Source organism: Alosa sapidissima, chromosome 10 (genome assembly GCF_018492685.1).
Source record: "Alosa sapidissima isolate fAloSap1 chromosome 10, fAloSap1.pri, whole genome shotgun sequence".
In the NCBI taxonomy this organism is placed as follows: domain Eukaryota; kingdom Metazoa; phylum Chordata; class Actinopteri; order Clupeiformes; family Clupeidae; genus Alosa; species Alosa sapidissima.
The window spans coordinates 36,706,007-36,733,105 of NC_055966.1; the positions used below are offsets into that span (position 1 = coordinate 36,706,007).

The 27,099-nt window shown below is 43.6% G+C and overlaps 2 protein-coding genes and 1 long non-coding RNA gene across 9 annotated transcripts; 2 read left to right on the forward strand and 1 right to left on the reverse strand.

The window, feature by feature from the left end:
• Nucleotides 1–2,504: 2,504 nt before the first annotated feature.
• si:ch1073-90m23.1 (rap1 GTPase-activating protein 2) lies at nt 2,505–14,596 on the reverse strand. Of its 5 annotated transcripts, XM_042108131.1 has the most exons (21): nt 14,542–14,596; nt 12,541–12,877; nt 12,177–12,209; nt 11,931–12,024; nt 11,651–11,686; nt 11,452–11,499; nt 10,784–10,975; nt 10,556–10,653; nt 10,269–10,347; nt 9,762–9,815; nt 9,448–9,531; nt 8,806–8,906; nt 8,422–8,551; nt 7,805–7,975; nt 7,266–7,337; nt 5,946–6,032; nt 5,320–5,475; nt 4,937–5,020; nt 3,418–3,546; nt 3,036–3,064; nt 2,505–2,946 (listed from the first exon to the last, which is right to left on the reverse strand). In XM_042108131.1, exons 2-21 carry the CDS (start codon nt 12,609–12,611, stop codon nt 2,856–2,858), a joined length of 1,839 nt encoding a protein of 612 aa, XP_041964065.1. In that variant the 5' UTR covers nt 12,612–12,877; nt 14,542–14,596; the 3' UTR covers nt 2,505–2,855. The 5 variants fall into 5 exon arrangements, with proteins under 5 accessions (XP_041964065.1, XP_041964066.1, XP_041964067.1 ...); XM_042108132.1 differs by lacking the exon at nt 14,542–14,596 and having other exon boundaries at nt 11,931–12,021; nt 12,541–13,430; XM_042108133.1 differs by lacking the exons at nt 11,651–11,686; nt 14,542–14,596 and having other exon boundaries at nt 12,541–13,430.
• Nucleotides 13,602–23,143, forward strand: casp2 (caspase 2, apoptosis-related cysteine peptidase). Of its 3 annotated transcripts, none has more exons than XM_042108155.1 (11): nt 13,605–14,172; nt 14,607–14,768; nt 15,050–15,199; nt 15,562–15,634; nt 17,272–17,363; nt 17,641–17,820; nt 18,133–18,261; nt 20,624–20,714; nt 20,956–21,156; nt 21,417–21,526; nt 21,767–23,143. In XM_042108155.1, exons 2-11 carry the CDS (start codon nt 14,616–14,618, stop codon nt 21,899–21,901), a joined length of 1,314 nt encoding a protein of 437 aa, XP_041964089.1. In that variant the 5' UTR covers nt 13,605–14,172; nt 14,607–14,615; the 3' UTR covers nt 21,902–23,143. The 3 variants fall into 3 exon arrangements, with proteins under 3 accessions (XP_041964091.1, XP_041964089.1, XP_041964090.1); XM_042108156.1 differs by having other exon boundaries at nt 20,956–21,150; XM_042108157.1 differs by lacking the exon at nt 18,133–18,261 and having other exon boundaries at nt 13,602–14,172.
• Nucleotides 23,144–23,414: 271 nt separating this feature from the next.
• LOC121721343 lies at nt 23,415–26,417 on the forward strand. Its single transcript, XR_006034793.1, has 2 exons — nt 23,415–23,625; nt 23,784–26,417. It is a non-coding gene; the product is annotated as an uncharacterized LOC121721343 (long non-coding RNA).
• The last annotated feature ends 682 nt before the right edge of the window (nt 26,418–27,099 follow it).

A 27,099-nucleotide genomic window follows, 5' to 3' on the forward strand; every position in this document is an offset into this window, starting at 1 on the left:
TGAAAATCGGACACATTTTGTGACCTGTGAAAACTTTTAAGTGTTTTTGATGAAATCCAATATGGCGTAAGGTCCAATATGGTGGAAATTGACATCATGGGGTGCGTTGAGTTCGGCTTCATCCAAGGATTCCAAATATACTTCAATGTGTACGGTTGAAACGTTAACCGCATAGATGTAATGCAAAATTTGACACAATGGTGGCACTAGAGCACTTGACATGAAACTTAGTGAAATTAATCATATTACTGTACCGAATCAATGTGCCAAATTTCCCAACTTCACTGTATGGTTCAATGGCAAATGAGCGTTTCGTTATAATAATAAGAAAACGTAGAATCACTGTGGGTTGTCTCGCAGCTTCGCTGCTTGGCCCCCAAATATAGCTGCAAGCAGCAATGAGGGGGCCAAGCAGCCAGTTCAGCAGGCCAGATTTGCCATGTAACTCAATGCCGTTGCATCAGATATATAGCATTAAGCAGTCACAGCAAGTTCCATGCCAAACAACCCAAGATTGGCTGAGTTACAAGGTCAAGTTTCACATCAAAACATAACTGATTTTGTGGGGCTGAACCAGGGCTGAGTGTCGCCGCCCCCTCCCCCAGCCAGCCCACAGCCGCAATCGTCCCTGCCCGTCCCACCCCGCCTCACTGTTGCACGCACGCATTACAATGAACTGGATGGAACCTGCTGTCATCAGTTTCACATCAAAAATAAAAGATCGACTGAGATATGATCACACTTGCTGTGATTTAAACATAGAGGTCAAAAATTGACATCATAGGGTGTGTTGAACTCGTCTTGGCCCAAGGATTCCAATGATGCCTCATTTTGACATTCGGGTCAACGGGTCAAAAGTTACGTCTGTGAACACACGTCCAACTTTGGCCTGTTGGTGGCACTAGAGCGCTTGAGGTGCCGGCATGAAACTTGGTGAAATTAATTATTGGACTGTCCCCAATCAGTGTGCAAAATTGTATAACGTTTTACCAGACGGTTCTATGGGCGGCCATTGACTTCCATTGCAGAATAATGCACATCAACTACTGGCCAAAATGCATTTTTGTTAATTACAGAGCCCCCTAGAGGTCAAAGGTCACCAAATTTCTTGAGCGTCCTCCCGATGGGGTCTGAGGTACATGTACTAAGTTTGGTTTTGATACATGAAAGCGTTGCTGAGATATGAGCTTACTTCCTGTTTGGCGGCTTCGCTGCAATTTTTGATTGGCTGTTACAGGCCAATGCTTCTGTCAATTGTTCCAGAAAGCAATGCACTGATAAGGCATGGTCTGAAGATGGTCTCTACCAATTTTGGTGAGGATCAGCTGAAATTTGTGACCTGCGAAAACTTGTACGTGTTTTTGATTAAATCCAACATGGCGGCCGAATCAATTATGATGACATCACAAGTTGATGAGGGTCGGCTTAAGGAAGTCCAAGAGTATTACCAGACATGACTAGTGCGTTTTAATTCTAAACACACCAGCAGCTACAGGCTAAAAGGCATGTTTCTTATTCATTCACAAATGTACAATACATTATTCATTCACAAAGAAAACTGGTGTCCTTAAAGGTTGGATTTTTAAGGCAATATGATCCATTTCCAAAAGATGATTTTTTTTTTATTCCTCTTTTTAGTCAACTTTAGCATGTGGCTGAAGACTTTTTTTAGGCACTGTAAGCCTCTATCGTAAAAAAATATTACCATGACTGTCATCATGTTGTTACATTGTCCTACGCGTAAATGCATTTAAAAACTTGCTGCCGCTCACCACTCCAAGTTACCCAGAGATGACCCATGATTCTAAACCAAGTAGCTAGAAAACCAGATTATACACCTGCCTGCAACCAGATATTAATAGGCCACTGTGGTCACAATGACACAGTAACAGAAATAAACATAACGTATGAGTAAAATAAGTGCTTTTTGTCGACTTTCTGAAACTTCTTTGACCTGAGGCCCGATCATGTCAGATTTTGGAGTCTTTGAACCCACCCACATGACTTGGTGCAGCGCTGCGCACATCTGACTGAACGTGATGCATGCTGGGTTGAACACAATGCATGCTGGTTAAATATAAGTGTGTTAAGATCATTTTTTTGTCCAGGCAGTGTTGATCCCTCCCACACCACCCTAGCACCACCATCATAAGGTTTGCAGGCGACACCACACTTGTTGGACTCATTTCAGGGGGGGATAATTAGCTTAAATGAAGCTAACCTTTTTTAATGATGCAGTTTACAATACTCAGCACTTTATCCACATTAACACTATGTATTATTCACTTAGTGTGAGATTGGGCGAGTTGCGTTTTTATGTTTCTGGTTATAAATATGCTTGCAGGAATGATGAGAGAGTGTTTGTTACAGTATGAATGATGATGATGTGTGAGATGTATTTCTTTCTGTACATATGTGGGTGAGTGTGTGGGTGTGGGTGTTTTGATGTGTGAAATATGGAATTTCTAATTGAAAAAAGGGTACACAATAGCCATATATTTATACTTTATTACAATAACACGACATGGCTGTATCTTCATCCAACTTAATATTCACCAACAACACTTAATATTCACCAACAACCATAAAGTGATATTGCACTTGAAGAGTGCTCAAAAAGCACTTCATTCCTCGGTTTCAGTTTACAGGAAGATAAGTTATTCACAGAGTGCAGGTAGGTAGGCTTCTAAAAACATAGCTTACAGTTACTCAGACATAAATAGAGAGTCCAACAGGTTACACCTCCATAAGATCCTTTCAGTCCAGTGCCTACGGTCAAGTTTAATCTCTTCCAGGTTATGCATCTTTACATAAATGTATCTGTACTCTTCATGGGCAGAGCTCGTGCTTCCTCTCTATGTTTCCTCTTGAGGGCTAGTCTGCCCAGGAGATAGGAGGCTGTCGGTGAGCTGAGGAGCAGTTCCTGTTGAACTTTGGCTTGGTTCACTGTAATAAAATGTTTTTAATGTAATCTGTGTTATAATAAGAGACCCTGAGGTTTGTGAAACTGAATAGAAGTCATTTGAACATCTTACCTGTCTATGTCCTTTTCTGATGTGTTCGTCTGAAAGGAGAACAATGGTATTTAAATAATCATAAATTTATGATGTGATTGTTTAAATTCAAATACTATGTCTGGCACTAGTTTAAATCGTTTAATTTATCATAGGATTGTCAGTTTTGCGTGAATTTATCTCTTACATCTCACAATTGCTGATGGATTTAAAGCAGCAGTACCTAACCCTTTCCCATCAAGCTAGTTACCCCTACAAAGACACCGCAGCACCAACCAAACACACCGTCACCCTGCCTCTCCTTGCTCCGACCAGGCAATCACCTGCAAACACACCATCACCCTGCCCCGACCAGGCAATCACCTGCAAACACACCATCACCCTGCCCTGACCAGGCAATCACCTGCATCCACGAGTTCCCAGGCCCTGTCTTTGAGCTCTTCTGAGCTTCTGATAGGTTAAAGGCCGAAGCTCGATGAAAACCTTCAGAGGCCAATGTCTCTGTAATGCTGCCCAGGTTGTTAAATAGAGCCTGGCTTCACAAGAATTTTGGGAATGTGAGTCCACATTAAAGTATACTTTGAAGGCACATTTAACAGCTATGACAACCACAATAACAACTTCACAATATGTAAGGGATAATGTATAGAACGCCGGTCATTACTGGGAAAATAAGTCCCGACAGGGCGAACCGGACCCCGGCGCGCAGTGGAGGGGTCTTGTTCCGCCCTGAAGGGACTTATTTTCCCAGTAATGACCGGCGTTCTATACATTATCCCGCTTATTACACGGCTACTTGCCAAAACGAAATAATAAACTCCCCACAATATCACTTTAGCCTACATAGCCTAGCCTATTTGTTACCGTTCATCGTGGCATTTGCTGAGAAACAAATAGTTCCAGTCCTTGTGTAGTGATTTGAAAGACGTATCAGAAGCACAAAACCCGTTGCCATTGACAGCGGTAATTATATGTTTGCAGCGGTAATCACATGAATATATTTTACCGTAGAACTTTGGGAAATCCCATTCAAGCCAATGGAGCGCTCTACTTGTCTTGTGAAGAGCCGTGTAATAAATGTATTTATTTTTATATTCCATAACCTGCCCTGCCCATAAACCTGTGCAACATATATATATATATATATATATATATATATTGATATGATATATATCAATCATTTATATAGAATGTCTATTAAAACTCTACATAACCCTCTACACTCCTTATCTGTCACTGTAGACATGACAGCTGGAAAACCTCTATTTATCTAACTATACACTGTTGTACATCTCTATCGTCATAACTGCACAGAATACTGTACTCAACCGGCACTTTGGTATTTAATGCTTCTTTGCACTTCTGGTTGGATGTCAACTGCATTTCACTGGCCCTGTACCTGAGCTCTGATAACTAATAAAGTCTAATCTAATCTAATACCATTCTTATGTAGGTACCTGGGCTCTGATAACTAATAAAGTTTAATCTAATCTAATACCATTCTTATGTAGGTACCTGGGCTCTGATAACTAATAAAGTCTAATCTAATCTAATACCATTCTTATGTAGGTACCTGGGCTCTGATAACTAATAAAGTCTAATCTAATCTAATACCATTCTTATGTAGGTACCTGGGCTCTGATAACTGGCAATAAAGTTTAATCTAATCTAATACCATTCTTATGTAGGTACCTGGGCTCTGATAACTGGCAATAAAGTTTAATCAAATCTAATACCATTCTTATGTAGGTACCTGGGCTCTGATAACTGGCAATAAAGTTTAATCTAATCTAATACCATTCTTATGTAGGTACCTGGGCTCTGATAACTGGCAATAATGTCTAATCTAATCTAATACCATTCTTATGTAGGTACCTGGGCTCTGATAACTGGCAATAATGTCTAATCTAATCTTTTCGTACCTTAGATTTGGTGGGCGCAGGACCACCAGCCCTCTTTGGTGTTCCCAGGGTGTCGAAGGAGTGACTCCGGACCCTGATCGCTCTCTGCGGGGAGAGGCAGATTAACACTCAAGGGTGGCACTAAAGCTCAAGGGTGGCATCCTGCTCTTAAATGCCCTCCCCCAACGACACAGCAGCATTACTTTGCCAATTTAACACCAAAGGTCACAGCATTTTGTATTAATGACACTGAAATATTCACCATCAGAATAATTTAGTGTCAGAATGAATGATCAAAAAGGCTATCAACACTTAGTATAAATGGAGTAACGTCTGACATAATAGAGAATTTTCTCACAACTATTGGATAAAAACGCATGGGAATTGAATGTTGATGTAGTCACCTTGAAGTTTTCGATGAAACCCCCACCTCCCTCTGGGGCACCTTTGCCTCCCTCGCTGACGGAGAGAGTAGGTGGCGGTGGCTCTCCCAGCATACACTGGGAGCGGGTGGACAGTTCAGAATGCAACCCCACTAAGAGTGAGGAGCGGGTGCGCAGCTACAGAAAGGGAGAGGCTGGGTGAGAAAGAATGTAATATTGTCCACGTTTTAGCAGTGTTTATTATGATAGGAATGGTTCAATCCAGTCTAAAAGAACTGAAATTGAACATAAATAGAGCATAAAAGGTAAACACATGCAAGCCCTTTTTACAAGTAAAACGGATGGTTACAATACAGGCCAATGAGCATTTGACAGAATTTAATGAAGCTAAAATTTACCATAATACACATAACTGGTCTGTTATAGAGATGTCACACACTTTAAAACAATAAACCACACACTGGTGTATACGTTACATACTGTGCATAGTGCTACATAATACATGATGCATTTTCAAACCACACTGAATTGCCTGTGTGTTAGAAGTGCATTAGAATGCATTAGAAGTGCAGAGGGCTATAATGCCAGTTAAAGCACTTTAGGATGTGGTATGTTGATTACAGTTCCTCTCCTGCAGAGGTACTTACCTCTAATCTGCTGAACCTGTCAGCCTTATAGGAGGAGATCTCCGCATTGATGAGTTTGGTCAAGAGGAACTCTCTTAGAACTGAGCCCTGAGAAAGACAAAGGGAGAAAGTGTGTGTGCATACTGTATGTGTGATAGATCGATATATATAATCATAGATCATGTATAATCATGAGACCCTTTCAAGTTTTTCACATTTTGTTGTGTTTCAGACTCAACATAAAATACAGTACATTCAATTCATTTTCATTCTCTCATCAATCTACACACAATACTCCAATACTGCACAAAACAGGTGTTTGGAATGTTTTGTAAATTTATAAAAAATAAAAGACTGAAATATCTTATTTACATAAGTATTCAGACCCTTTGATATGACGCTTGCAATTGAGCTCTGGTGCAACCTATCAATGGTCCTTGCGATGCTTCTACAACTTGATTGGAGTCCATTGGAGGCACATATCTCTTTATATAAGGTCTCACAGTTGATGGCGTATGTCTGAGTGAAAACCAAGCCACAAGGTCGAGAGAATTGTCCATAGACCTGCGAGACAGGGTTGTGTGAAGACACAGATGGATACAAGAAAGGAAGTATACAAGAACATTTCTGCAGCATTGAAAGTGGCCAAGATCACTGTAGTATCCATAATTCTCAAATGGAAAAGTTTAGAACAACCAACAGTCTTCCTAAATCAGGCTCCACTCATCCAAACTGAGTAATCCGGGATGAAAAGCCTTGGTCAGACAGGTAACCAAGGACCCAATGTCACTATGAGTATGGGTAGCCTGGGTTTTCCCATGCTGCCTTGCGCGCGATTTTATTCACGCTGCTAGGCAGCCTGGATTCCATGGACTACGTTTTCACCTCAACGAAGAAAACAATCACGGAGGGGGGACAGCAAGACGATGACGACACACCGAAGCGGTTATGAGCTACGTACAGACGCATTTGATTTGACGCATTCGTAGCGCCCAATAAACGGCTCTGGGCATTCGTAAACCATGTTTCAACTACAAGAAAATGAACTTGCAGTTCCCAGACTCCATCTCAATGAGATGAGGTCTGACATTAGCCAGGCTAGAGTATTTGAGCATTGTGTGTGAATTGATGCGAAAATAAATAAATAACTGAATCATTTTTAAGACGAGTCTGAAACATAACAAAATGTGGAAAACTTGAAACGGTCTGAAAACTTTCCGGTTGCACTGTACTGTAGATGTGAAGAGAGAGAGATGGGTGCAATATGTGTGAGCGGATATCTACACTTTGCTGATTGTAAATACTTTTGAAGAAAATATTGGTTTTGTGCTTCTCTGCTACCTCGGTGAAAACAGGTGGAGATGGAAGCGGTGGGCCAAAGGGTGGGACGTCCTCTCGTGCAGTGACCGCTACCTGTTGGCCGGAGAGAACATTTTATAACAGAAGAAAACGTCCTCTCGTGCAGTGACCGCTACCTGTTGGCCCGAGAGAACATTTTATAACAGAAGAAAACGTCCTCTCGTGCAGTGACCGCTACCTGTTGGCCGGAGAGAACATTCTATAACAGAAGAAAACATATGACTGGCATGAACTAGCTTTTCAGGTGTTTTTTTCTGTGGGATCCTCTCCATGTACAATACAAATTACATTTTGAACCCAGACAATGGAAAAAATAGACCTTTTCTCCTGGATTTTCTCCTACATTTCCACTGGACAGCTTTTTCAAGGTAGACGAAGCCAATACTGGACCAATGCCATTCCATTATGCCCAATATAAACATTTAAAGCCCAGAGGAATGTAAAAATACCATAAGGTAAAATACCAGAGTTCTCCTTTAACCGTATTTGACAGGTCTCGTTAGAGGAGCCCATTGGCTCACCTGGAAGGCCCCCCCGTCTTCTCCCCTCCCCTCTGGGCCTCGCTTCACCCTCCTCACAGCGATGAAACAGTGAAGGAAGTGGGAGCTGATCACATCTGGGATGAACGGTGTGTTTCCCTCCTGGTAGACCAGAGCGACAATATCATTCCCAATGTGCCTCTTTCTCTGCAACTGAAGGAAAGAAGAATGAGAGAGAAAGAAACAAAACCATACTGTCAATAAGGAGACACACAAGACACAATATCATAACAAATTCCCATTCATTTTACATTAAACAGCAGAAACATTCATTTCTGTTCGAACTCAGAGGTCAGACACATCTCCCACTGTGGCAGGCTGCTGTGATGAGCTGTAGGTGGAGGAGTGTTGCTGTGTTTAATGCTACCTGCTGCACAACTCTAATGCTAATTCTACCTGCTGCACATCTCTAATGCTAATCCTACCTGCTGCAAATCTCTAATGCTAATGCTACCTGCTGCACATCTCTAATGCTAATGCTACCTGCTGCACATCTCTAATGCTAATGCTACCTGCTGCAAATCTCTAATGCTAATGCTACCTGCTGCAAATCTCTAATGCTAATGCTACCTGCTGCACATCTCTAATGCTAATGCTACCTGCTGCACATCTCCGTTTGTGAATGGCAGTTTGGTGGCCACGTGGAACATGATCTCCCTCCCATGAAAGGAAGTAAACACCGCCTCACTTCCTGTCTGCCCATGTGACACATCCAAGCCTCCTCGGAATCTGAAGAAAGAAGGAACAGAGAGGGAAGGACACAGGAGAGCAAGAGCTTTGAAAAGAGATCACAACTGAACCAGGAGCTTTGAAAAGAGATCACAACTGAACCAGGAGCTTTGAAAAGAGATCACAACTGAACCAGGTTAAAAGGTCAGTACAATCATAGACTCCCTGTGATGTCTTCATCAACACATTTTGGCAACGCAAGCAGACAGCTCATCTTGATTCATCTTCCAGCTGATGCATGCAACAGTGCTCACCCTGTGAATCCCCTCAGCTTCACTGTCTGTCCGAGAATCGAGAGGAAGTCCACAAACTCCTCACTCTCCATGTTGTTGCTAAAAATATCCTCCTCCGTCAGCTGTACCAGAAGAGGAACATGAGTGGACACAGATCGAGAGGGGAAGTTGAGAGGTTGTGAAACAGAAAGCATATGAGACATGATGTGGACTGTCGTTTGATGATAGTGGAGAGGATGGTCTCACGCATACTGTAGATACCGCATTGGGCTCCAGAACGTATACTGTAGCGCCGCCATCTTGGTGGGGGCAACAATCACTGGAGGCCAACGGAGAAACAGGTGTCTCTGATTGGACATCACACAGGTGTCTCTGATTGGACATCACACAGGTGTCTCTGATTGGACATCACACAGGTGTCTCTGTTTGCCCCCAAGTGTTGCCCATAGACAGTAGGTGTTTGCCCCCAAGTGTTGCCCATAGACAGTAGGTGTTTGCCCCCAAGTGTTGCCCATAGACAGTAGGTGTTTGCCGCCAAGTGTTGCTCATAGACAGTAAGGTGTTTGCCCCCAGCAATATGGCGGCCGCGTTCACGTATGCCACCTAATAGAACTCAACAGACAATGCGGTATCTAGCTTTCTCATATCTATGGTCTTACACACCTGCCCTTCCTTCTGATATAAGATGCCAAACTTGAAGTTATGAGACACCCTGTGCTCATCAAATGCAGTGATGAGTTCTGGGGCCTGCGGGTAGAGGGGGAACAAACATAAGCAAATGAACACGTCTGATCAGTGGCAGTGAGAAACAATTAGGTTTATGTTTCACTATAGCGTTACTGTGCTCCAACCATAATACAAAATAATAATCTCTCAAATAATGAAAGTAATGGTCCAATGATGCTTTTGGGAAACACATAAGTCGAAAAGAGCTATGGTGTCTTTACTTTATATCAAGGGTAAGCCAGAGTTTGTACCTTCAGGTAGCTGACTGTTTCAAATCTGGACACGGTCACATTCTCACAAAGCATCTGGACAGTAAAAATCACAGGACATAACATGAAGAGAGTGGTTGAAATATGATATTGATGTATATGTAATAGTGCCTCTGTAACAGTATTGGTACAGGTTGCAGATAGTCAAATATGTTTTGATTTAGAGAGTTTTAACTTCAGTTGCAATTAACACAAGGTGCCTTTCTATGAATAGCCCTAAGGTACTCAGACCACACAGATATGCCTAAGCACTAAGAACCCTAAATGTTTATTCTGTGAAATGTTTAATATAGTTGTTCTAAGATGTTTTTTTAAACAAACAGTTCTGTCGATTGGAACAGTTCCACATTTTGTAAATCATCAGGTTGGTTCACAAAACCATTTCCCATTTGTGTGACCCTATAGCAGATAAATTCATTACTCTGACCAACTCCTATAGCAGATAAATTCATTACCCTGGCCAACTCCTATAGCAGATAAATTCATTACCCTGGCCAACTCCACAGCTGTGGGCAGCTGCTGGAACAGTGACACCGAGAAGGTTCCATGCAAAGAACATTCTTTCAGTCTGGGCATAAGGGAGACACAACAGCTCTGTAAAAGAATCTAACGGACTTTCTGTAAAAGAGTAGTTCTAATATTACACAAATAAATGATTTGTGGCAGTTAAGTCCACTGTATATGGTATTCACTCATGTGTGACTGAAAGTGTAATCCTGATGATTTGTGGCAGTTAAGTCCACTGTATCTGGTATTCACTCATGTGTGACTGAAACCTCAAGATGACCCGGAGCCGCTTCTCTTCCTCCTCTAGACACACAGACAGGACGAGGGGTCCCATGGAGCTGTCTGAAGCTGTGAATGAGTGATGGTACTGAGAGAAGAGATGAAACAGAGACAGGAACATTCATCACCAATAGCAAGAAAACTTGGGCCCACGCAGACTCTGTGAAACCATGGCAAACTTTGAACTTTGAACTCAGAACTTTAAAAATCTGACTGACTCTGTGCCTGAAAAACTGCTGGTAGATCTTCGCCTCATTGTCCCTCTCCATGATGTCGTAGCTCTCCAGGCCAAATGCATTCTGGGAACACGTGGGACTGGTCTCAACACACCTCTGCAAGGGGGGGTCAACCCAGTAACCCCCGGACTTGGGAGGCAGGAGGAGTGGTAAGGCACCTCCTATTCTCAGTAGCTGCAGTCAGAAACAAGCAAGAGGAGTAAGGACATCCAGGTCAGTGCATTCAGGGTTGTCATGCATAAATTCATGCACTTGTTTTGTGGAAACTATATTTCTGTCTGTCTGACAAACCCTTTGCACTGTGATCCAATAATAAAGATTAACTTCAATCTGAGGCACTTTATCTTGGTGCAGATCATACCCTTGTCTATTGTGTGGCGTTTCAGACAGATTCATGTTGGTTGTCCATTGAAGTCATGGAGGGAACAGCTGATTGTTTATGTCTGTAAGGCTCTGCAGGTAGATGTGTGTTTATTATACATGCTTTTCATTTTCCAAAGCAATCTCTCTTGTGCCATCCACAGTGGGTCTGTCTGTGTGTGTGTGTGTGTCTTACATGCAGTCGCCTATGAAGCGTGAAGGTCACCGTCACACACACACACACACACAGTCTTTCAGGACCCAAGAAACACGATTCCATGCATTCTTACCCTGAGAGAAGTTGGAAACTCACACCGCTGTTCATCCAGCCTACTGCCCTGCAACGGCACAGGGAGAAACTGCCATTAGACACACACACATACACACGCACACACACGCACGCACGCACACACACACACACACACACACCATTGTACAACACCATACACCAAATAAAACATACTTCCACTAAAATTATAACAATCATACCTGTAGCTTTGCAATGATCTCAAAAAGTTCTGTCACCTCCAAGAGAGAAAGTGAAAGGAAAAAACCCACATAGTCATTTGCAGTGTATAAGGTATTAACCACACTGCCCAATAGCCCAATGAATCACAATGTTTTTATTAGACAGAAGAATGAAGAAAAGAAATGCATTCCCATGTACAGCTTGCCCCTGTGTAGAAACCTCATAGCTGAAGACATTTTGCAAATCAATGTATACATGGGGACTAAAGAAATGTAAACGTTGGTGTGTAGGACTTTTTACCTTCTGTGTTGAAGTGGCTGCTAAAACTGGTTTGGTCTCACTGGGTAGTGTGTCCAAGACATCCACAATATTGTGTTCCACGGATTCTGGACTGCTATAACGGGTAGACTCAGTCTTGAGAACATACACACTCAAAATATGGATAATGTTACACGTTATACCAATCTCAGTTCAAATAGGACACTGCATGAACCTCATAACAAAAACAATCAAACACTGCATTATCTGAAAAGGAATGTTACTTACCAGGACTCATTTTCACCAATAAATTTGTCAACCCTTCAAAAAGAGTAATTAAACCTTAAACATGACTACACTTGAATTTGGTTATGGTATTTTGCACACACTTTTGCCCAAAGTGACTTACAGAAATTAACATTAAATTAGTTTAAAATAACAGTTTTTTTAGTTGAAAAATCCTACATGAAGCATAATAGTCATAACAATCAATAACAATATCAAACATCAACAATGAAAATAATGAGTTTATATGAACAAAATCTTAAACATACAAACCATAACTCTGAATAGAGTCTCGTATAGAGTCTCAAAAGCCATTTTGTTACATGTATTCAACTATAACTATATGGTAATTATAATGACAACTCACCCTCCATAAGCGCCAAATGTGAAACTTCTCTTTCTGGAGAAAAACTTCTCATTCCTTCCATCTCTGTCCATTACTCAGAGTAGTTTCTGTATGTGTAGAATTGTGTGTGTGTGTTAATGTGTCTATGTCCGTATCCAGTTAACTTGCCATCGAGTTAGACAGCAATGGCATCAAATCAACCTGCCTGTATTAGCTGCCTGCTTTTCCTCTCCCCCTCGTGTGTCAGTGTTGCCTGATCTGCCTCCTTCCTCTCCCTGAGCCTGCCTCTCATCTCATCTCTATTCACTTCCTTCCCTCTATCCTGCTCTATGAAAAGACTGACAGGGCGCTTAAACCGCTGTTTGCCACACACAGAGAGAGAGAGGGAGAGAGAGAGAAAGGTGCATGTGACGATTGTAGGCTACTGTACACATATGCCTGTATACACACACTCAGTGCTCACTTGATATGGAGGCAAACTGGCACAGTGGATGGATAAGCAGTCACACACCTGCAGTCAGATATCCAAAGGCATTTTTTTAAAGAAAGATAGCAAGAGAAACATAAACAAGACAGTTTTCAGCTGTGGACCTGTTACCCTTTAGTCAGTGCTGCTCATCAATTATTGACAGCACTTGCTGTGACAGGAGGGAGCAAGACAGCAGGAGAGGACAGAGGAGGGAGGGCTGGAGATAAGCCTGATAAAGATCATTCAAATCAGTTTCATATAGCAAAGGCATCATCAGTTAGGCAGGCTGAATGCAGCATCAATTAAACTGTGGTCAATTTCATGTTGAAAACGGCCATTTGAAGACTGGAGTTATGCACATTCTACCCAATAAAATGCAATATTGATTGTCTTTATCCTGTCTGTTTGTTGGTATATCCATCGTTTATCAGGGTGATACCTTTTGCCAACAGGATGATTTACACGAATTCAAATTCGAAAACCATGTAACTTTGTGCACCACGCCTACTTCTGTAGGCGGGGGTAGTAGTGTAGTTGTTTCACTTGGCATCCACACATGCCAATCATTATTCTACCCTCATTACGATTCGCTCTGAGGTATGTTTCCAAACGCGCGGAAGTTGTCGGTTGAAAGGGACGCTAACTTCAAGAAGGATCATTTATTTTGGTTAGAAGCCAGCTATTTCTGATATAAAACGAATTTTATTTACAGTAGATGTCGTGAAACAGCAACTTGCAAGGATGGCTCGTGCATTCCAAGTTCAAGTTTCTGACAGCTAGCCAGTTAGCAGTATTTTAGCTAACTGGCTAACTACTTTTAATGGCGTGTTCTTTGATCTACTAATGCAATACTGTAGATATAGACAATGTTCACCAATCTATGCTGGATAGCTAGTACTATTATGTTAAAAAGTTAAGCAGTAGCGTGTCGTCCAGAGTTTTCTTGTCGATTACTTTAGCTGTTAGCATTACTGCATGCATCCCAGCTTTTGTTGTGATCTTGGCAGTGTGCTAGCTAGATAGTTAGCCAATTGAACTGATCTGTGGGAGTTCCTAAAGTTAGACCGCGGAAATCTGCTAACGTTACACCTTGAACGATTTACTGTACAGTATTTGTGTTTTGGTACAAGTCATCGCCAGTTAATTGGCCGATCAACTGGATAACTAACATCTATATCAACACGGTAAGATGTCCTACTTAGCGCTTTGGGTGAATGGCCATTAGCTAGCTTTCTATCTTGGAATGCTGATACATTAACGTTAACGTTATTACAATAACATACGGTTACTTAATACTCCCTCTCAACAGGACAGTCTGACATAGTTGAATATTTACATGATGTAGCATGGAACAAAGTTAGTGAGGATGAATTGGGTTTTTTTGCCGTGGCACATGTTTTTGTTGGAAAACATTTTTGTTTTGCTTTAGTTTGGAAGTCAAACTTGAAGAATTACCGATACCATAATGACACAGTTAAGTTATGTTGTTGACATGATGTAGAGTCCCTACAAGACTTTCCTTCATGCTCTCCACTTTACAGTATGTAATCTACGTCTCCATCTCGTGGGTTCGATCCTCTGGCGTCCATACAGTGACCTGCTTTTCCGTGTTTCTCAGGCTCACAGGATGTTGGGGGAGTGCGGTATGAAAGAACGGGAAAAGCAGGTGCTGAAGAAGCGCTCCGTTGCGCTCTGCAAAGAGATGGTTGTGGACGAGTTACTCGTTCAGTTCCTTCAGGCAGAAAACATTCTTACTGAAAACATGGCAGAAAGTATTCTGGTGAGAATCTGAATTTTAGACATTTTCAGTGTGCCAAAAGCCTGCTTCGAAGAAGAGTTTGAGCTAAACTCAGGCTGTAGAGTTTAAACAGTTCTGTACACCAATGTGTGCATATCAATCAATTATCAGCTACTTAGGGTAACAGGAAAACAGCATACAGCTGTCTGTCAAGCATTTTTTCAGAAGTCATTAACTACATTTCTGATTAAGTGAAAATGAATTCATAATTAAAACTAAACACCAGTTTGTGTGTTTGAATGCATGTGTCTTTGGCCTTGAAGGGTAAAGAGACGTCCCAAAAGCGAAGCTGGCATTTGCTGTCCATCCTGCCCAAGCGAGGACCAAGAGCCTTCAGCTGTTTTTGCACAGCTCTCAGGGAAACAGAGCAGGATCACCTGTACGAGCTCCTCACAAGCTGCCCAGAGAAAGAGGTTAAAACACACACACACACACACACACACACACACACCTCACCTGGCATTCCTGCACAAAGAATGTGAACACACCAACTCAGTCACTAAGCACACACATGCTACTTTTAGGAGGTTAAAGCCGGTGATTAGCACACATTCATAAACAGAGAGCTGCACACACAGTAATGTTGGCTGCCCTCACACCCAAACATGCATTCTACTGTTGGGGTGTGTCATGAAACCATGGCAACAGTCTTTTGTGTTTTTATTTTGTCTTTGCGCCAGCGTCATGTTCTATGCTTCATTTTTAAACCATCAGCTGTTTTTGCACACTGGTGTCTGAGGATATGTGTCTAAACGGGGTTTTGCATCTCTCCCAGAGGTGCTTTGAGACCCGCTTGCCTCTTCCTGTTCAGGAGTGCCCAGTGCCTGCCAAGAGGGCCAGACCTAATGGTAAGAATCATAGAGATATCGGCCCTTGCCGCTTAATATGTCCTTGGCAGTATAACAGAGATATATGGACCTTTTTAGCATGTGCTTTCTAGTACAACAATGATATTGAGTATGTAAGCAGTGTTAAAAACAATGATATGGAGTATGTACAGTAAGCAGGGTTAAAAAGAATGATATGGAGTATGTAAGCAGTGTTAAAAAGAATGATATGGAGTATGTAAGCAGGGTTAAAAAGAAGGTTGTCGCTTTGTTTGTAGTCAGCTTTGGACTTCCTCAGAATTACTGAAATATTATCTAAAAGATATCTGTTAAGATTGAGGTATTGCAGATAAATGTTTTTTGTGTTGGAGTTGCATTTGTACAAAAGGAAATATGTGGAGACTAGATGTAAGTGAGTGGTTAGCAGGCACCTTTGTGTGTGTGTTTTAAGTTATTTTCATATTTTAAGTATTGTGAAAATGTTTGTTGTTTTTAAGGTGCCAATGCATGCGCCAGATAAGAAAAACAACACAGGCAGTAGCACCACAAAAATGCAATGTGTTTACATGTAAGGAGTACTTTACTGTAACTCAGTCAGTCAGTATGCATGCACCCGCACCTATGCACGTGCATGTGTGTACGTGGGCTATATGTCTATCAGCTTTACATGATCCACTTATCAGATCAATAAAGTGCCGTGATGAGCTGTTTGCTATTGATCTTGCGATGAGCGACCTGTGTGCTGTCTTAAAGATGTAAATGGGAATGATTGATTCCCTTGTGTGTGCTGCAGAGTGTAATGGTGGATATTGATTTAGTGATGCGTGTGTGTGTGTGTGTGTGTGTGTGTGTGTGTGTGTATCTGTGTTTTTTTGTAGGTTAGGTAAGCCGGTAAGAGAAGTTTTTGTATCATGGAGGTTTGCGTAATGAAAAGACTAATAAAAGATATCGATGAGCAGACGGAGTGGAAATTGATATTCTGACAGCGCGCAGATGTTCTGTCCTGGACTAACTCTTGCTAAAACCACACATGGCAGGTGCAAATCTGTTTGAAAGAACACACATAGTATTCAGGGTTTCTACAGGTCCTTGAAAGTTTGTGATGTTGAGAACTATTTCAATCAAGGACTTATTTTTAATTATAGACATGGAAAAAAGGGTGGAATGTCCGCACACTTGCTCCCATCAAGATAGCCTAGCACATTTTGTCCAGCACCTGCCTTGGATGTGCGCACCAACAAACTACTTTTCAGAATTATAGACATGGGTCATTGAAAGTGCTTAAATGTATACACGTTGTGTTGTTTTGGAAGAGGCAATAGACCTTATAACCCACCATCACTGTAGCACAGCACAATGGAGAAATGTTAACAGTGTTCACACAGTCAAGCCTCTGTCTCTTTATTCATTATTGTCTGAGCCTCACCATGCTCACCATAAAAAATATTAGCGGAACCTTGAACTGCATCTGAAACTCATGGCTTGTTGGGTCTTTGAATTTTAGGGAATTGTGTCTGGAAAGTCCTTGAATTTGATATTGAATTTAAGAAGTTGAGGGCACCCTAAGTTGTAGATGATCTATGTGGATGGCCTGTCTAGAAGAGGGTGTAGAGTATGGCTTTGACTGTGTTCTGTTTGTGTTTGATTATGTGTTTCAGATTCCATGGAAACGTGTCTGGATGCCGACTGCCCTGTTAACACAGTCTTACAGCCATGCACACCGGAGTTCTATGACTCCCACTGCCAACAGGTAACAGCCACTTGTGCCAGCCTCCGCTGTCTTTAATTCCCAATTCCAATTTCACTCATGCATGATTAGCATTTGTGTATGCTACTGAATGACATGGATAAGCTTCCTGCTTGACGGCTGAGGTGTACTCAGATTTGCCAATGTAGGCGAATGTTGAATGTTTTTGGACAATTTTCTGTTTGCCTTTGAAGAGGTAGCTCTCCGCTGGAGTTGAAGGAAAGGTTGCCGTTGAAATACAATGTTCAAATTGAATGAACATTTGCTATGAACATTCTAGGCGTACAGAATGCAGTCCTCGCCCAGAGGGCTGGCCCTGGTACTTAGCAACGTGACCTTTGACCCGTCTGTGTCTGATTTTGAGACGCGGCGGGGAGGCGAGGTGGATGAGGAGGTGCTGACAAAGCTCTTTGAGGAGCTGAACTTCCGTGTGGACATCCGCAAGGACCTCACCGCGCAGGTACATAGTAGTGTGAACTTGTCCCAATGCACCACTGGTACCTTAGTGACCTGTAGAAATGGAATCGCAGGGTCATATCGGAATCTCTTTCTTAAGATCATAGTTGGACATATTTGGACCTTGTTTATGTATGAAATGTATCACATGTAACATTATCGCATACCCTTATGTGTTCGGTGTTGGTCATCTCTGCCGATGTGTAGCATCATTGTGCTCTTGTTTTCTGTTTTTGTGTGTGTGTGTGTGTGTGTGTGTGTGTGTGTGTGTGTGTGTGTGTGTGTGTTGTGTGTGTGTGTGTGTGTGTGTATTTAGAGCATGCGCGAGCGTATAGAGCAGTTTAGCCAGCGGCCAGAGCACCGTGAGCTGGACTGTTGTGCCGTGTGTCTGCTGTCCCACGGGAAGGAGGGAGGCGTCTACGGGACGGACGGAGAGCTGCTGGAGGTGAGGGGGGCAGATGAGGGTGAGGGGGGCAGATGAGGGGGGCAGATGGAGGTGAGGGGGGCAGATGAGGGGGTGAGGGGGGCAGGTGAGGGGGGCAGGTGAGGGGGGCAGATGAGGGGGGCAGATGGGGGTGAGGGGGGCAGATGAGGGGGGCAGGTGAGGGGGGCAGATGAGGGGGGCAGGTGAGGGGGGCAGGTGGGGGTGAGGGGGGGCAGATGAGGGGGGCAGATGGAGGTGAGGGGGGCAGATGGGGGTGAGGGGGGCAGATGAGGGGGGCAGATGGAGGTGAGGGGGGCAGGTGGGGGTGAGGGGGGGCAGATGAGGGGGGCAGGTGGGGATGAGGGGGGCAGATGAGGGGGGCAGGTGGGGGTGAGGGGGGCAGATGGGGGTGAGGGGGGCAGGTGGGGATGAGGGGGGGCAGATGAGGGTGAGGGGGGCAGATGAGGGTGAGGGGGGCAGGTGGGGGTGAGGGGGGCAGATGAGGGGGGCAGATGGGGGGGGCAGGTGGGGGTGAGGGGGGCAGGTGGAGTTGAGCTGCTGGAGGTAGGGGTGGAGCAGACCCGGCTGCAGAGTACAGTGACAGAGGGGGCATTTGGATTTCCAAGGGGGGGGGGGGGGGGGTCTGGCAGCGCAAACAATTTATGTCACAGTTGATGAATTAATATAGCCTAATGTTAACCGCGACTGCGAGTAGGCCTAGTGTCCGCGAGACTCAGCTGTGTTCTTACATTGTAAAGGCTCTTAAGCATGTTGCTGCTGATAACTTTGCCTATCAAACAAATGTTATCTCCGCGATTTAAGATTGTTTGTGTAGGCTATACGGGTTGAAATGTATAGGCACACAGTTTAATTTCCCTATTTTGACAATACTGTGTCATAACTACATGCAAAGCAAGCGAGATTGAGCGACAGGCACAATGTTTTGCACAGAACTTTGTCAAATTCCCAGTTTCTATTTTCTTTCAGTCGCTTGCGTTGTTCTACTACAGTATGTTAAACAAGAAACACGTTTAAACAAATTCAGTGTGAACAGAGAGCATTCAATGAGAGTCGAAAGTTAGATGCTTGCCTGCAGTTAGGACAAGCTGAAAGGGGGGGATGGAGGACTGAGGGCAGATGAAAAGCTGCTGGAGGTACAGTATGGGGGTAGATGGTTCTCTTTCTCCCTAATGGGCTTTTCAGAGCTGCTGGAGGTATGGGGGGTAGATGGTTCTCTTTCTCTCTTACAGTATAGGCTTTTCAGATTGCATGGCTTTTCAGTCGCTGACAGTCAAGTGCTGGTTGTTGTAGCCAGTTGCACGTCACGTCATGACATGCTTAATGTGAGAGTGGTGTTGTGGTGAGAAATGACCTGTGATTAGTCACAGACGAGCACAGGCTTGTTGCAAGACTATCGGGTAGGTTTGATTTACAAACCAGTTGCAGATGTTGTCTGATGTAGGCTGCGGTTCTGTAGTCTGAACTGAGTTGTTGTCTGATGTAGGCTGCGGTTCTGTAGTCTGAACTGAGTTGTTGTCTGATGTAGGCTGCGGTTCTGTAGTCTGAACTGAGTTGTTGTCTGATGTAGGCTGCGGTTCTGTAGTCTGAACTGAGTTGTTGTCTGATGTAGGCTGCAGTTCTGTAGTCTGAACTGAGTTGTTGTCTGATGTAGGCTGCGGTTCTGTAGTCTGAACTGAGTTGTTGTCTGATGTAGGCTGCGGTTCTGTAGTCTGAACTGAGTTGTTGTCTGATGTAGGCTGCGGTTCTGTAGTCTGAACTGAGTTGTTGTCTGATGTAGGCTGCAGTTCTGTAGTCTGAACTGAGTTGTTGTCTGATGTAGGCTGCAGTTCTGTAGTCTGAACTGAGTTGTTGTCTGATGTAGGCTGCGGTTCTGTAGTCTGAACTGAGTTGTTGTCTGATGTAGGCTGCAGTTCTGTAGTCTGAACTGAGTTGTTGTCTGATGTAGGCTGCAGTTCTGTAGTCTGAACTGAGTTGTTGTCTGATGTAGGCTGCAGTTCTGTAGTCTGAACTGAGTTGTTGTCTGATGTAGGCTGCAGTTCTGTAGTCTGAACTGAGTTGTTGTCTGATGTAGGCTGCAGTTCTGTAGTCTGAACTGAGTTGTTGTCTGATGTAGGCTGCAGTTCTGTAGTCTGAACTGAGTTGTTGTCTGATGTAGGCTGCAGTTCTGTAGTCTGAACTGAGTTGTTGTCTGATGTAGGCTGCAGTTCTGTAGTCTGAACTGAGTTGTTGTCTGATGTAGGCTGCAGTTCTGTAGTCTGAACTGAGTTGTTGTCGGTTGGATTTCTGCATTTCTCCGCTTTTCTCGTCCACCTGCTGATTTGTTTCTCTTCTCCCTCTGCACTCCTCCGTCTCCCTCCGTCAGCTGGACTGGGTGTTCGAGGCCTTCAATAACGCCCACTGCCCCCAGCTGCAGAACAAACCAAAGATGTTTTTCATCCAAGCCTGCAGAGGAGGTGCCCACAATTTACCAAAGATGTGTGTGTGTGTGTGTGAGTGTGTGTGTGAGTGTGTGTGTGAGTGTGTGTGTGAGTGTGTGTGTGAGTGTGTGTGTGAGTGTGAGTGTGAGTGTGAGTGTGTGCATGCCATTGTGTCAGCACTATCGTGAGGAATCCATGCGTTGTCAACTCTGTGTGTGTTATTACTTTCACCCATGGGCTTAATTTTGGTTTATAACCCCAGTATTTCCTGTTTCAGAGGAGATGGACAACGGTGTGGACCAATTGGATGGCTCTGAGCGAACCCAGTCGCCGGGCTGTGAGCAGAGGGATGCTGGGAGAGACGAAGAAGGCGAACGACAGAACAGAGAGAGAGAGGAGAGGGAACGAGAGAGACTCCGGATCAAGCTTCCCCAGCGCTCCGACATGATCTGCGGCTTTGCCACTCTCAAAGGTTGGGGTGTGTGGTGCTTAGATTATCGCATAGCCTTGCCTATGTTTGTGTGTGTGTATGAATAGCCTTTGTATGTGTTTGGGGGGAGAGGGGGGGGGGGGGGGGGGGGGCGCTGTGTGAGGGGTGTTCTCTTCCTGGAGTGTGAGCATCTCTCTGTGCTCTGCGCTGCTCTATGTGTGTGAGCATCTCTCTGTGTGTGAGCATCTCTATGTGTGTGAGCATCTCTCTGTGTGTGAGCATCTCTCTGTGCTCTGTGCTGCTCGTAGGCACGGCGGCCATGCGTAACACTAAGAAAGGATCCTGGTACATTCAGGAGCTCAACACAGCCATCCGACAGAGCGCCAGAGACACACACCTGTCTGACATCATGGTGCAGGTAACACTCTCGCCTTCTCATGTACTTGCTCTGTCTGCGCGCTCTCTCTATCTCACACACACACACACACACACACATATTTACATACATACACATACAACAACATGCTTGGTCCCTCTCCTCGTCACACATTCACACACACACTCACAGTACATTCATGTACAAACACATGCACACAATTCGTCTCCGAGTTATTTTTTCTTTCTCTCTCTCTCTCTCTCTCTCTCTCTCTCTCTCCAGGTGAATGGCCGTATAAAGGAGAGAGAAGGTTATGCTCCAGGCTCAGCTCACCATCGCTGCAAAGAGATGTCAGAGTTCACCAGCTCGCTTTGCAAAGATCTGTTCCTCTTCCCCAAGTACTGCCCACCCAGCTGAACTCTCTCTCTCTCTCACACACACACACACACCACATTCCAGAGCCATTTGCCTCCCACACACACTCCTTATGCAATGCCATTCATTAAGTTTTTCCATCTAGACATTCCACGATACACTCATCCAGATTCAAGACCAACAGAAGTTGCATTCATGAATGCTTTTTGCTGTGCCAAAATTCTCACACACTTACACACACACACACACACACACACTTGTTTACTCACATTTAAGAGAGAAATCAAGGAGCTTACTCAAACATGCTGAATGTGCCATTTTAATGCAGCTTACATATGGATACAGTGAAAAGTTCTACATTTTTACCAGTTTCATATATCGGCATTCTTTCCTCACCAGTAAGAAAGTGATGCCGATGAGTGATAGGAAATATTATTTTCCAAATTTTCTAAAATAATTTTACACTGTTGTTTTTATTATATTTTATAATGTTTTTGTAACTGTTTTACATGAGGTGCGCTCTTTTGTACGGTTGTGTCTGTGTCCTTAGTTCATTCTCTCTCTCTCTCTCTCTCTCTCTCTCTCTCTCTCTCTCTCTCTCTCTCTCTCTCTCTCTCTCTCTCTCTCTCTCTCTCTCTCTCTCTCTCTCTCTCTCTCTCCTATTCTCTCTCTCTCTCTCTCTCTCTCTCTATACGCTCTTTGTACTGCCATTCCTACACACACATTCACCCCAGTTTGACCATCAGTTTGACCATCAGTTTGACCATCAGTTTGACCAACCTCGTTGTGCATAATGTAAGCAGTGTAAGCTGACCAGCCCTTGTATCTTTGTGGATGCACCGTTGAAGTGCTTCTAAGCTCTGATGGGGTTAAGCAGACGCACGCAGCTGCATAGTGCTGCTCATGTATTACCATGGACCTGGACCGAACAGAAGCATCCATTTGTGTTTTAAAGCAGGATCTGTACTCAGTATGTATGTAAATAAGATTTTATTTGGCCTTATTCTACGGTCCATTTAGGCAGTAAGTGTACTGCCCCAGTATTCTCCTAAATGCCCCCTGTACAGTTGACTTCCAACTACCCCAGCTGTCACAGCTATTTTCTGTATTTTTTCACAATTTACCTTTAATTTCTTAGATTTTAACAAGACTATTCATGAGACCGTTGTTTTTTTGTCTGTTGTCAAATCTATTTTTGTATTTTGTTGTTATTGATCCCTTCATTTAATTTTTATTTCACCTAATGGGCATTTTTGCTTCCTGAAATGAAATATGCAATATGAATTTACTTCTGATTTTGTTTTTAATAGAGCCGTGAGTGAGAGTGTGTTGGTGTAAGCTTTCACTTATTCCATATACTGTAAAAGTAAATCTTAGCCACGGACAGCCCTCCACAGTCTTCCACACTGCCATAGACATTCCCCCTGCCACAGGTCTGTGTCATCCACAGACAGATGTCTGCACTGCACTCAGTATCAGTAGGCACACACACACACACACACACACACACTCTCTTTACTTACCCAGTCTCACACACACTACCACTAAAGGAAGAGAGACCGAAGGACCGAGAGAGGGGGGGTGGGGGGTGAAAACTGTGTGTGTGTGTGAGAGAACTAGTAAGTTAGTGGTGGGGTGGGGGGGCGTAAATGACACAGTACAGCAGAGAAAGAATAAAACACTCTGCACTGCCACCTGCTGGCACAGCCATGTCAGACAAGATGGTTTACATCAGAGGAGCAGGCGCCATCTGTGTGTGTGTGTTGGTATGTCAGTACATGCATTTGATTGGCAGGTACTGTATGTCGGTATGAGCAGATCTGTATGTGGGAACATACAGCTGAGTGCATATAACATACAGAGCCATTAGTGAGTTAGTGTGTGCCTACTGATACAGAGTGCAGTGTGTGTGTGTGTGTGAGAGTGGGTGAGTAGAGTGTGTGTGTGAGAGAGCGGGTGAGTAGAGTGTGTGTGTGAGAGAGCAGCAGCAGTCCCTCTGTGCCCCTGTGATTACTGCTCCTTGTCTATAATCTCCCGCCATTCAAACTCTATGTGTGTGTGTGTGTGATAGAGTATGTAGAGAGTATTTCCTCGGCTTGACTCAGGATGGCAGCAAACCCTCAAGTTCATACGCAGACCTGGACTTCAGATCATGCCACAGTTTCCTATTTACACACACACACACACACACACGTACGTGCACCCTAGTGTCATTCATTGATCTGTTTTTCCCCCCTTTCTCTCTCTTGAACGAGCTGGTCTTGTTCATATTTCTTGTTTGTGTGACATATTTGGAGTGAGTGATGGGGTGCTTTGCTGCAGTCCCCCATCAGGAGTTGAGGAAATGAGGGCATGGATATGTGCTGATGTGGACACAAGTGATTTGTCACGTATGGTGAATCCACTAATAGCTTGCCATCCTTAATTTACATCATTTTCATTCTTTTTTTAAATGGTGCAGCATCTACTGTTTCCGTGTATCAATAATGTTATTTTGAAAACATATTTGAAATACAGACTCTGTAGACAGGCCTATGCATTTTCTATGTCTTTATATTTTAGGTTTATTATTTACCTGGTGGTTAAAATGAGAATTGTATTAGGCTTATCAAAACATGAACAATTAACATACTTGGAAATATGATCTTTTCATTGTTTGTTTCATTCTAGGCCTAGAATTTTTTTTAAGAGGACCTAAAATCACATTTTACTCCTTCGATAAATTATTTATGACAGTAATACATATGACTGCATGTGCAGGGTATCATTGGGTGTACACTACACACATATCTATACACACACACACACTCTCCCACTTTGTGGATAGACCCGCACTGTTGTCATTGCAGTACAGTTGTATCATCCCATGGTGTGCGTGAGCATGTAGCGGGTATTAGCAAGTGATCCTACTGTAGGTTAACGCAGAGAGCTTGCGACTACTCTTATTAGGTCTGCAGTGAAGTCGCATTTTAGAATCAAGGTCTTGACCTTTTGAGTTTAACTGACTTGTGAAGATATTCTACAAGTCCCATCGTTATGTCACAGGCTCCACTTTTCCCAACGTCGTTTTCTCTGCGTAATGTCAATTTTGCTGGTGCTAAGGCAGCTTTGTAAGAATGAGGTCTGTTTCTTTAATGTGTGCCATGCTCAGAAACGCGTCTTGTAGTCTGGGACACTGGGCCATCAGGCGCCCACCTCTGGCAGTTCTACTCTATTTAGAGACGCCGCTCTTTATTTATAGTGAATTTGGAGTCCAGATGACCTACGTTCTCAGAAATGAATTCGGATGCTCACAGGCTCAAAGTCCACTTAACCTTTCAAAGTATTCAGATTTAGCCTAGGAGAGGATGATTATCCCAGGTGGTATAACAGACACGATGAAATACGGCCACAAGTGTCTGCGTTCGTGCGTGTGAGTGAGAGAGTCAGAAAGATTGGGTTTGGTGTATGTGCGCGTCTGACTAGTTCCACTAGGGCTACAACTAACGTTTTTTTCATAGTTGATTAAACTGTTAATTATTTTCTAAATAAATCTATTAGTCGTTTGATCGATAAATGTCAGAAAACTGATGTTTCCCAAAGCACAAGATAATGTCCTCTTTTGTCCACATGCCAAAGATATTTAATTTACTGTTATGGAGTAAGTAAAGCTGAACATATTCAAGTTTAAGATGCAGCAATTCGGGAATGTTGAGGTAATTTCCTTAAAAATGGCACGAAATCACTAACCGATTACCAAAATAGTTAGATTAATTTAATAATTTTTTGAACTGTTGTCAACTTGTCACTCTGTAAACACAGCTGTGGAATCAGCACTTGGCTGCTTGTTGATCTACAGTGTTGATCTGGCAAAAGCATCAGTTGATTGTGATATGGATTTGAGCGTCCTCTTCTGCCTCTCTGAGCATCACTATGCCAGTCAGTCTTTTGGCACTAATTGTTTATTCTGCACCTGTGCTGAGTATGATGTTGTACACAGAAGTAGCAGAACAGAGTGGCAGAAATGACTGTTTTCTGCACAATTACCCCCCAAAATGTTATTCTGCAGTGTTAACCAGAAGGGAAAAAAAACCTCATTTAAAAACAACTCAAAGCATCCCTCCCCAAAGCTAAACCGATATAGAGACCTGGGCGTCTCCGCGGCCTCGCCCTCTTGCTGTAAAGTTCTTGTGTCGGACATTCAATGACACTCCTCACTCGGCCTATCTGTCCTGTGGTGCGTCCAGGCTGTCCTGGCGATGGCTCCTGACCACAACATTGGTCCCCGTGCAGACGTAATCCTCCTTAATGAGTTGGCCCCTCAGGTTTGTCACACACCTGCAGTGCTTTGGCCTGAGGGACTGGCCATAATGGCAGGTTTCCACCTCTGCAACTGACCGGGACTCTGACCGAACCCTCAGAATATATATATATATATATATATATATATATATATATGCACTCAAAGCGCAACAGAGCCTGACCGGGCTGTTTATAGTGTGTAAACATGTATTTTTTTACTGGAGTATGACCTGTTATGCTGTATATTGAGAGAATAATAATAAAAAAGTACTCTTTATGTCTTGTTTTTTGTGTAGTTCTTGTTGAGATGGTTAGCTGCAAGTGTGTGTGTGTGTGTGTGTGTGTGCGCGTGTGTGTGTGTGCGCGCCCACATTGGTGTTATATGTACTGTATGTTAACCATCTTAATCTGTGCTGTGCTGAGCTGGATATTTTGGTTTTGTTTGCTGGTTGCTTAGGTTGGTTGTGTGTGTGTGTGTGTGTGCGTGTGTGCGTGTGTGCGTGCGTGCGTGTGTGTGTGTCTGTGTGTGTGTGTGTGTGTGTGTGTGTGTGGCTACCTGTGTCTGGCTTGCACAGCCTGCTCCCTCAGCGGGAGGGTGGAGTAATATGACAGGCTCACCCCCTCACTAGCAGCAGGAATAAGTCCATGTGGGCTACACATCTCTCTTTCACTCTTTCTCTTTCCTGTTCTTTCTCTCTCTCTCGCTCTCTCTCTCTCTCGCTCTCTCTCTCTCTCTATATCAGCCGATCTCCGTGCCTTTCTCTTTTCCTGTCTCAATCTCTTTATCTCTCTCCCTCTCTCTCTCCCTTCTTCCCTCCCTCCCTTTCTCTCCCCAGCTGTTGAGGCTCATTTCTCCAGCAAGCCCTTGGTTCTGCTGTGACACATTTTTCCAGCGTTTCCCATCTGACTCACTCGGATTTCAGTCTCACACACACACACACACACACGCATGTGCTCCG

Coding starts and splice junctions, on each gene's coding strand:
- casp2 (XM_042108155.1), top strand. CDS start 14,616: ATGTTGGGGGAGTGCGGTATGAAAGAACGGGAAAAGCAGGTGCTGAAG. Junction 17,821..18,132: donor GCAAGGACCTCACCGCGCAG/GTACATAGTAGT, acceptor GTGTGTATTTAG/AGCATGCGCGAGCGTATAGA. Junction 21,157..21,416: donor TGCCACTCTCAAAGGTTGGG/GTGTGTGGTGCT, acceptor TGCTGCTCGTAG/GCACGGCGGCCATGCGTAAC.
- si:ch1073-90m23.1 (XM_042108131.1), bottom strand. CDS start 12,611: ATGGACAGAGATGGAAGGAATGAGAAGTTTTTCTCCAGAAAGAGAAGT. Junction 5,021..5,319: donor GTTTCATCGAAAACTTCAAG/GTGACTACATCA, acceptor CTCTCCCCGCAG/AGAGCGATCAGGGTCCGGAG. Junction 3,547..4,936: donor CTGCGCCCACCAAATCTAAG/GTACGAAAAGAT, acceptor TTGTGAAGCCAG/GCTCTATTTAACAACCTGGG.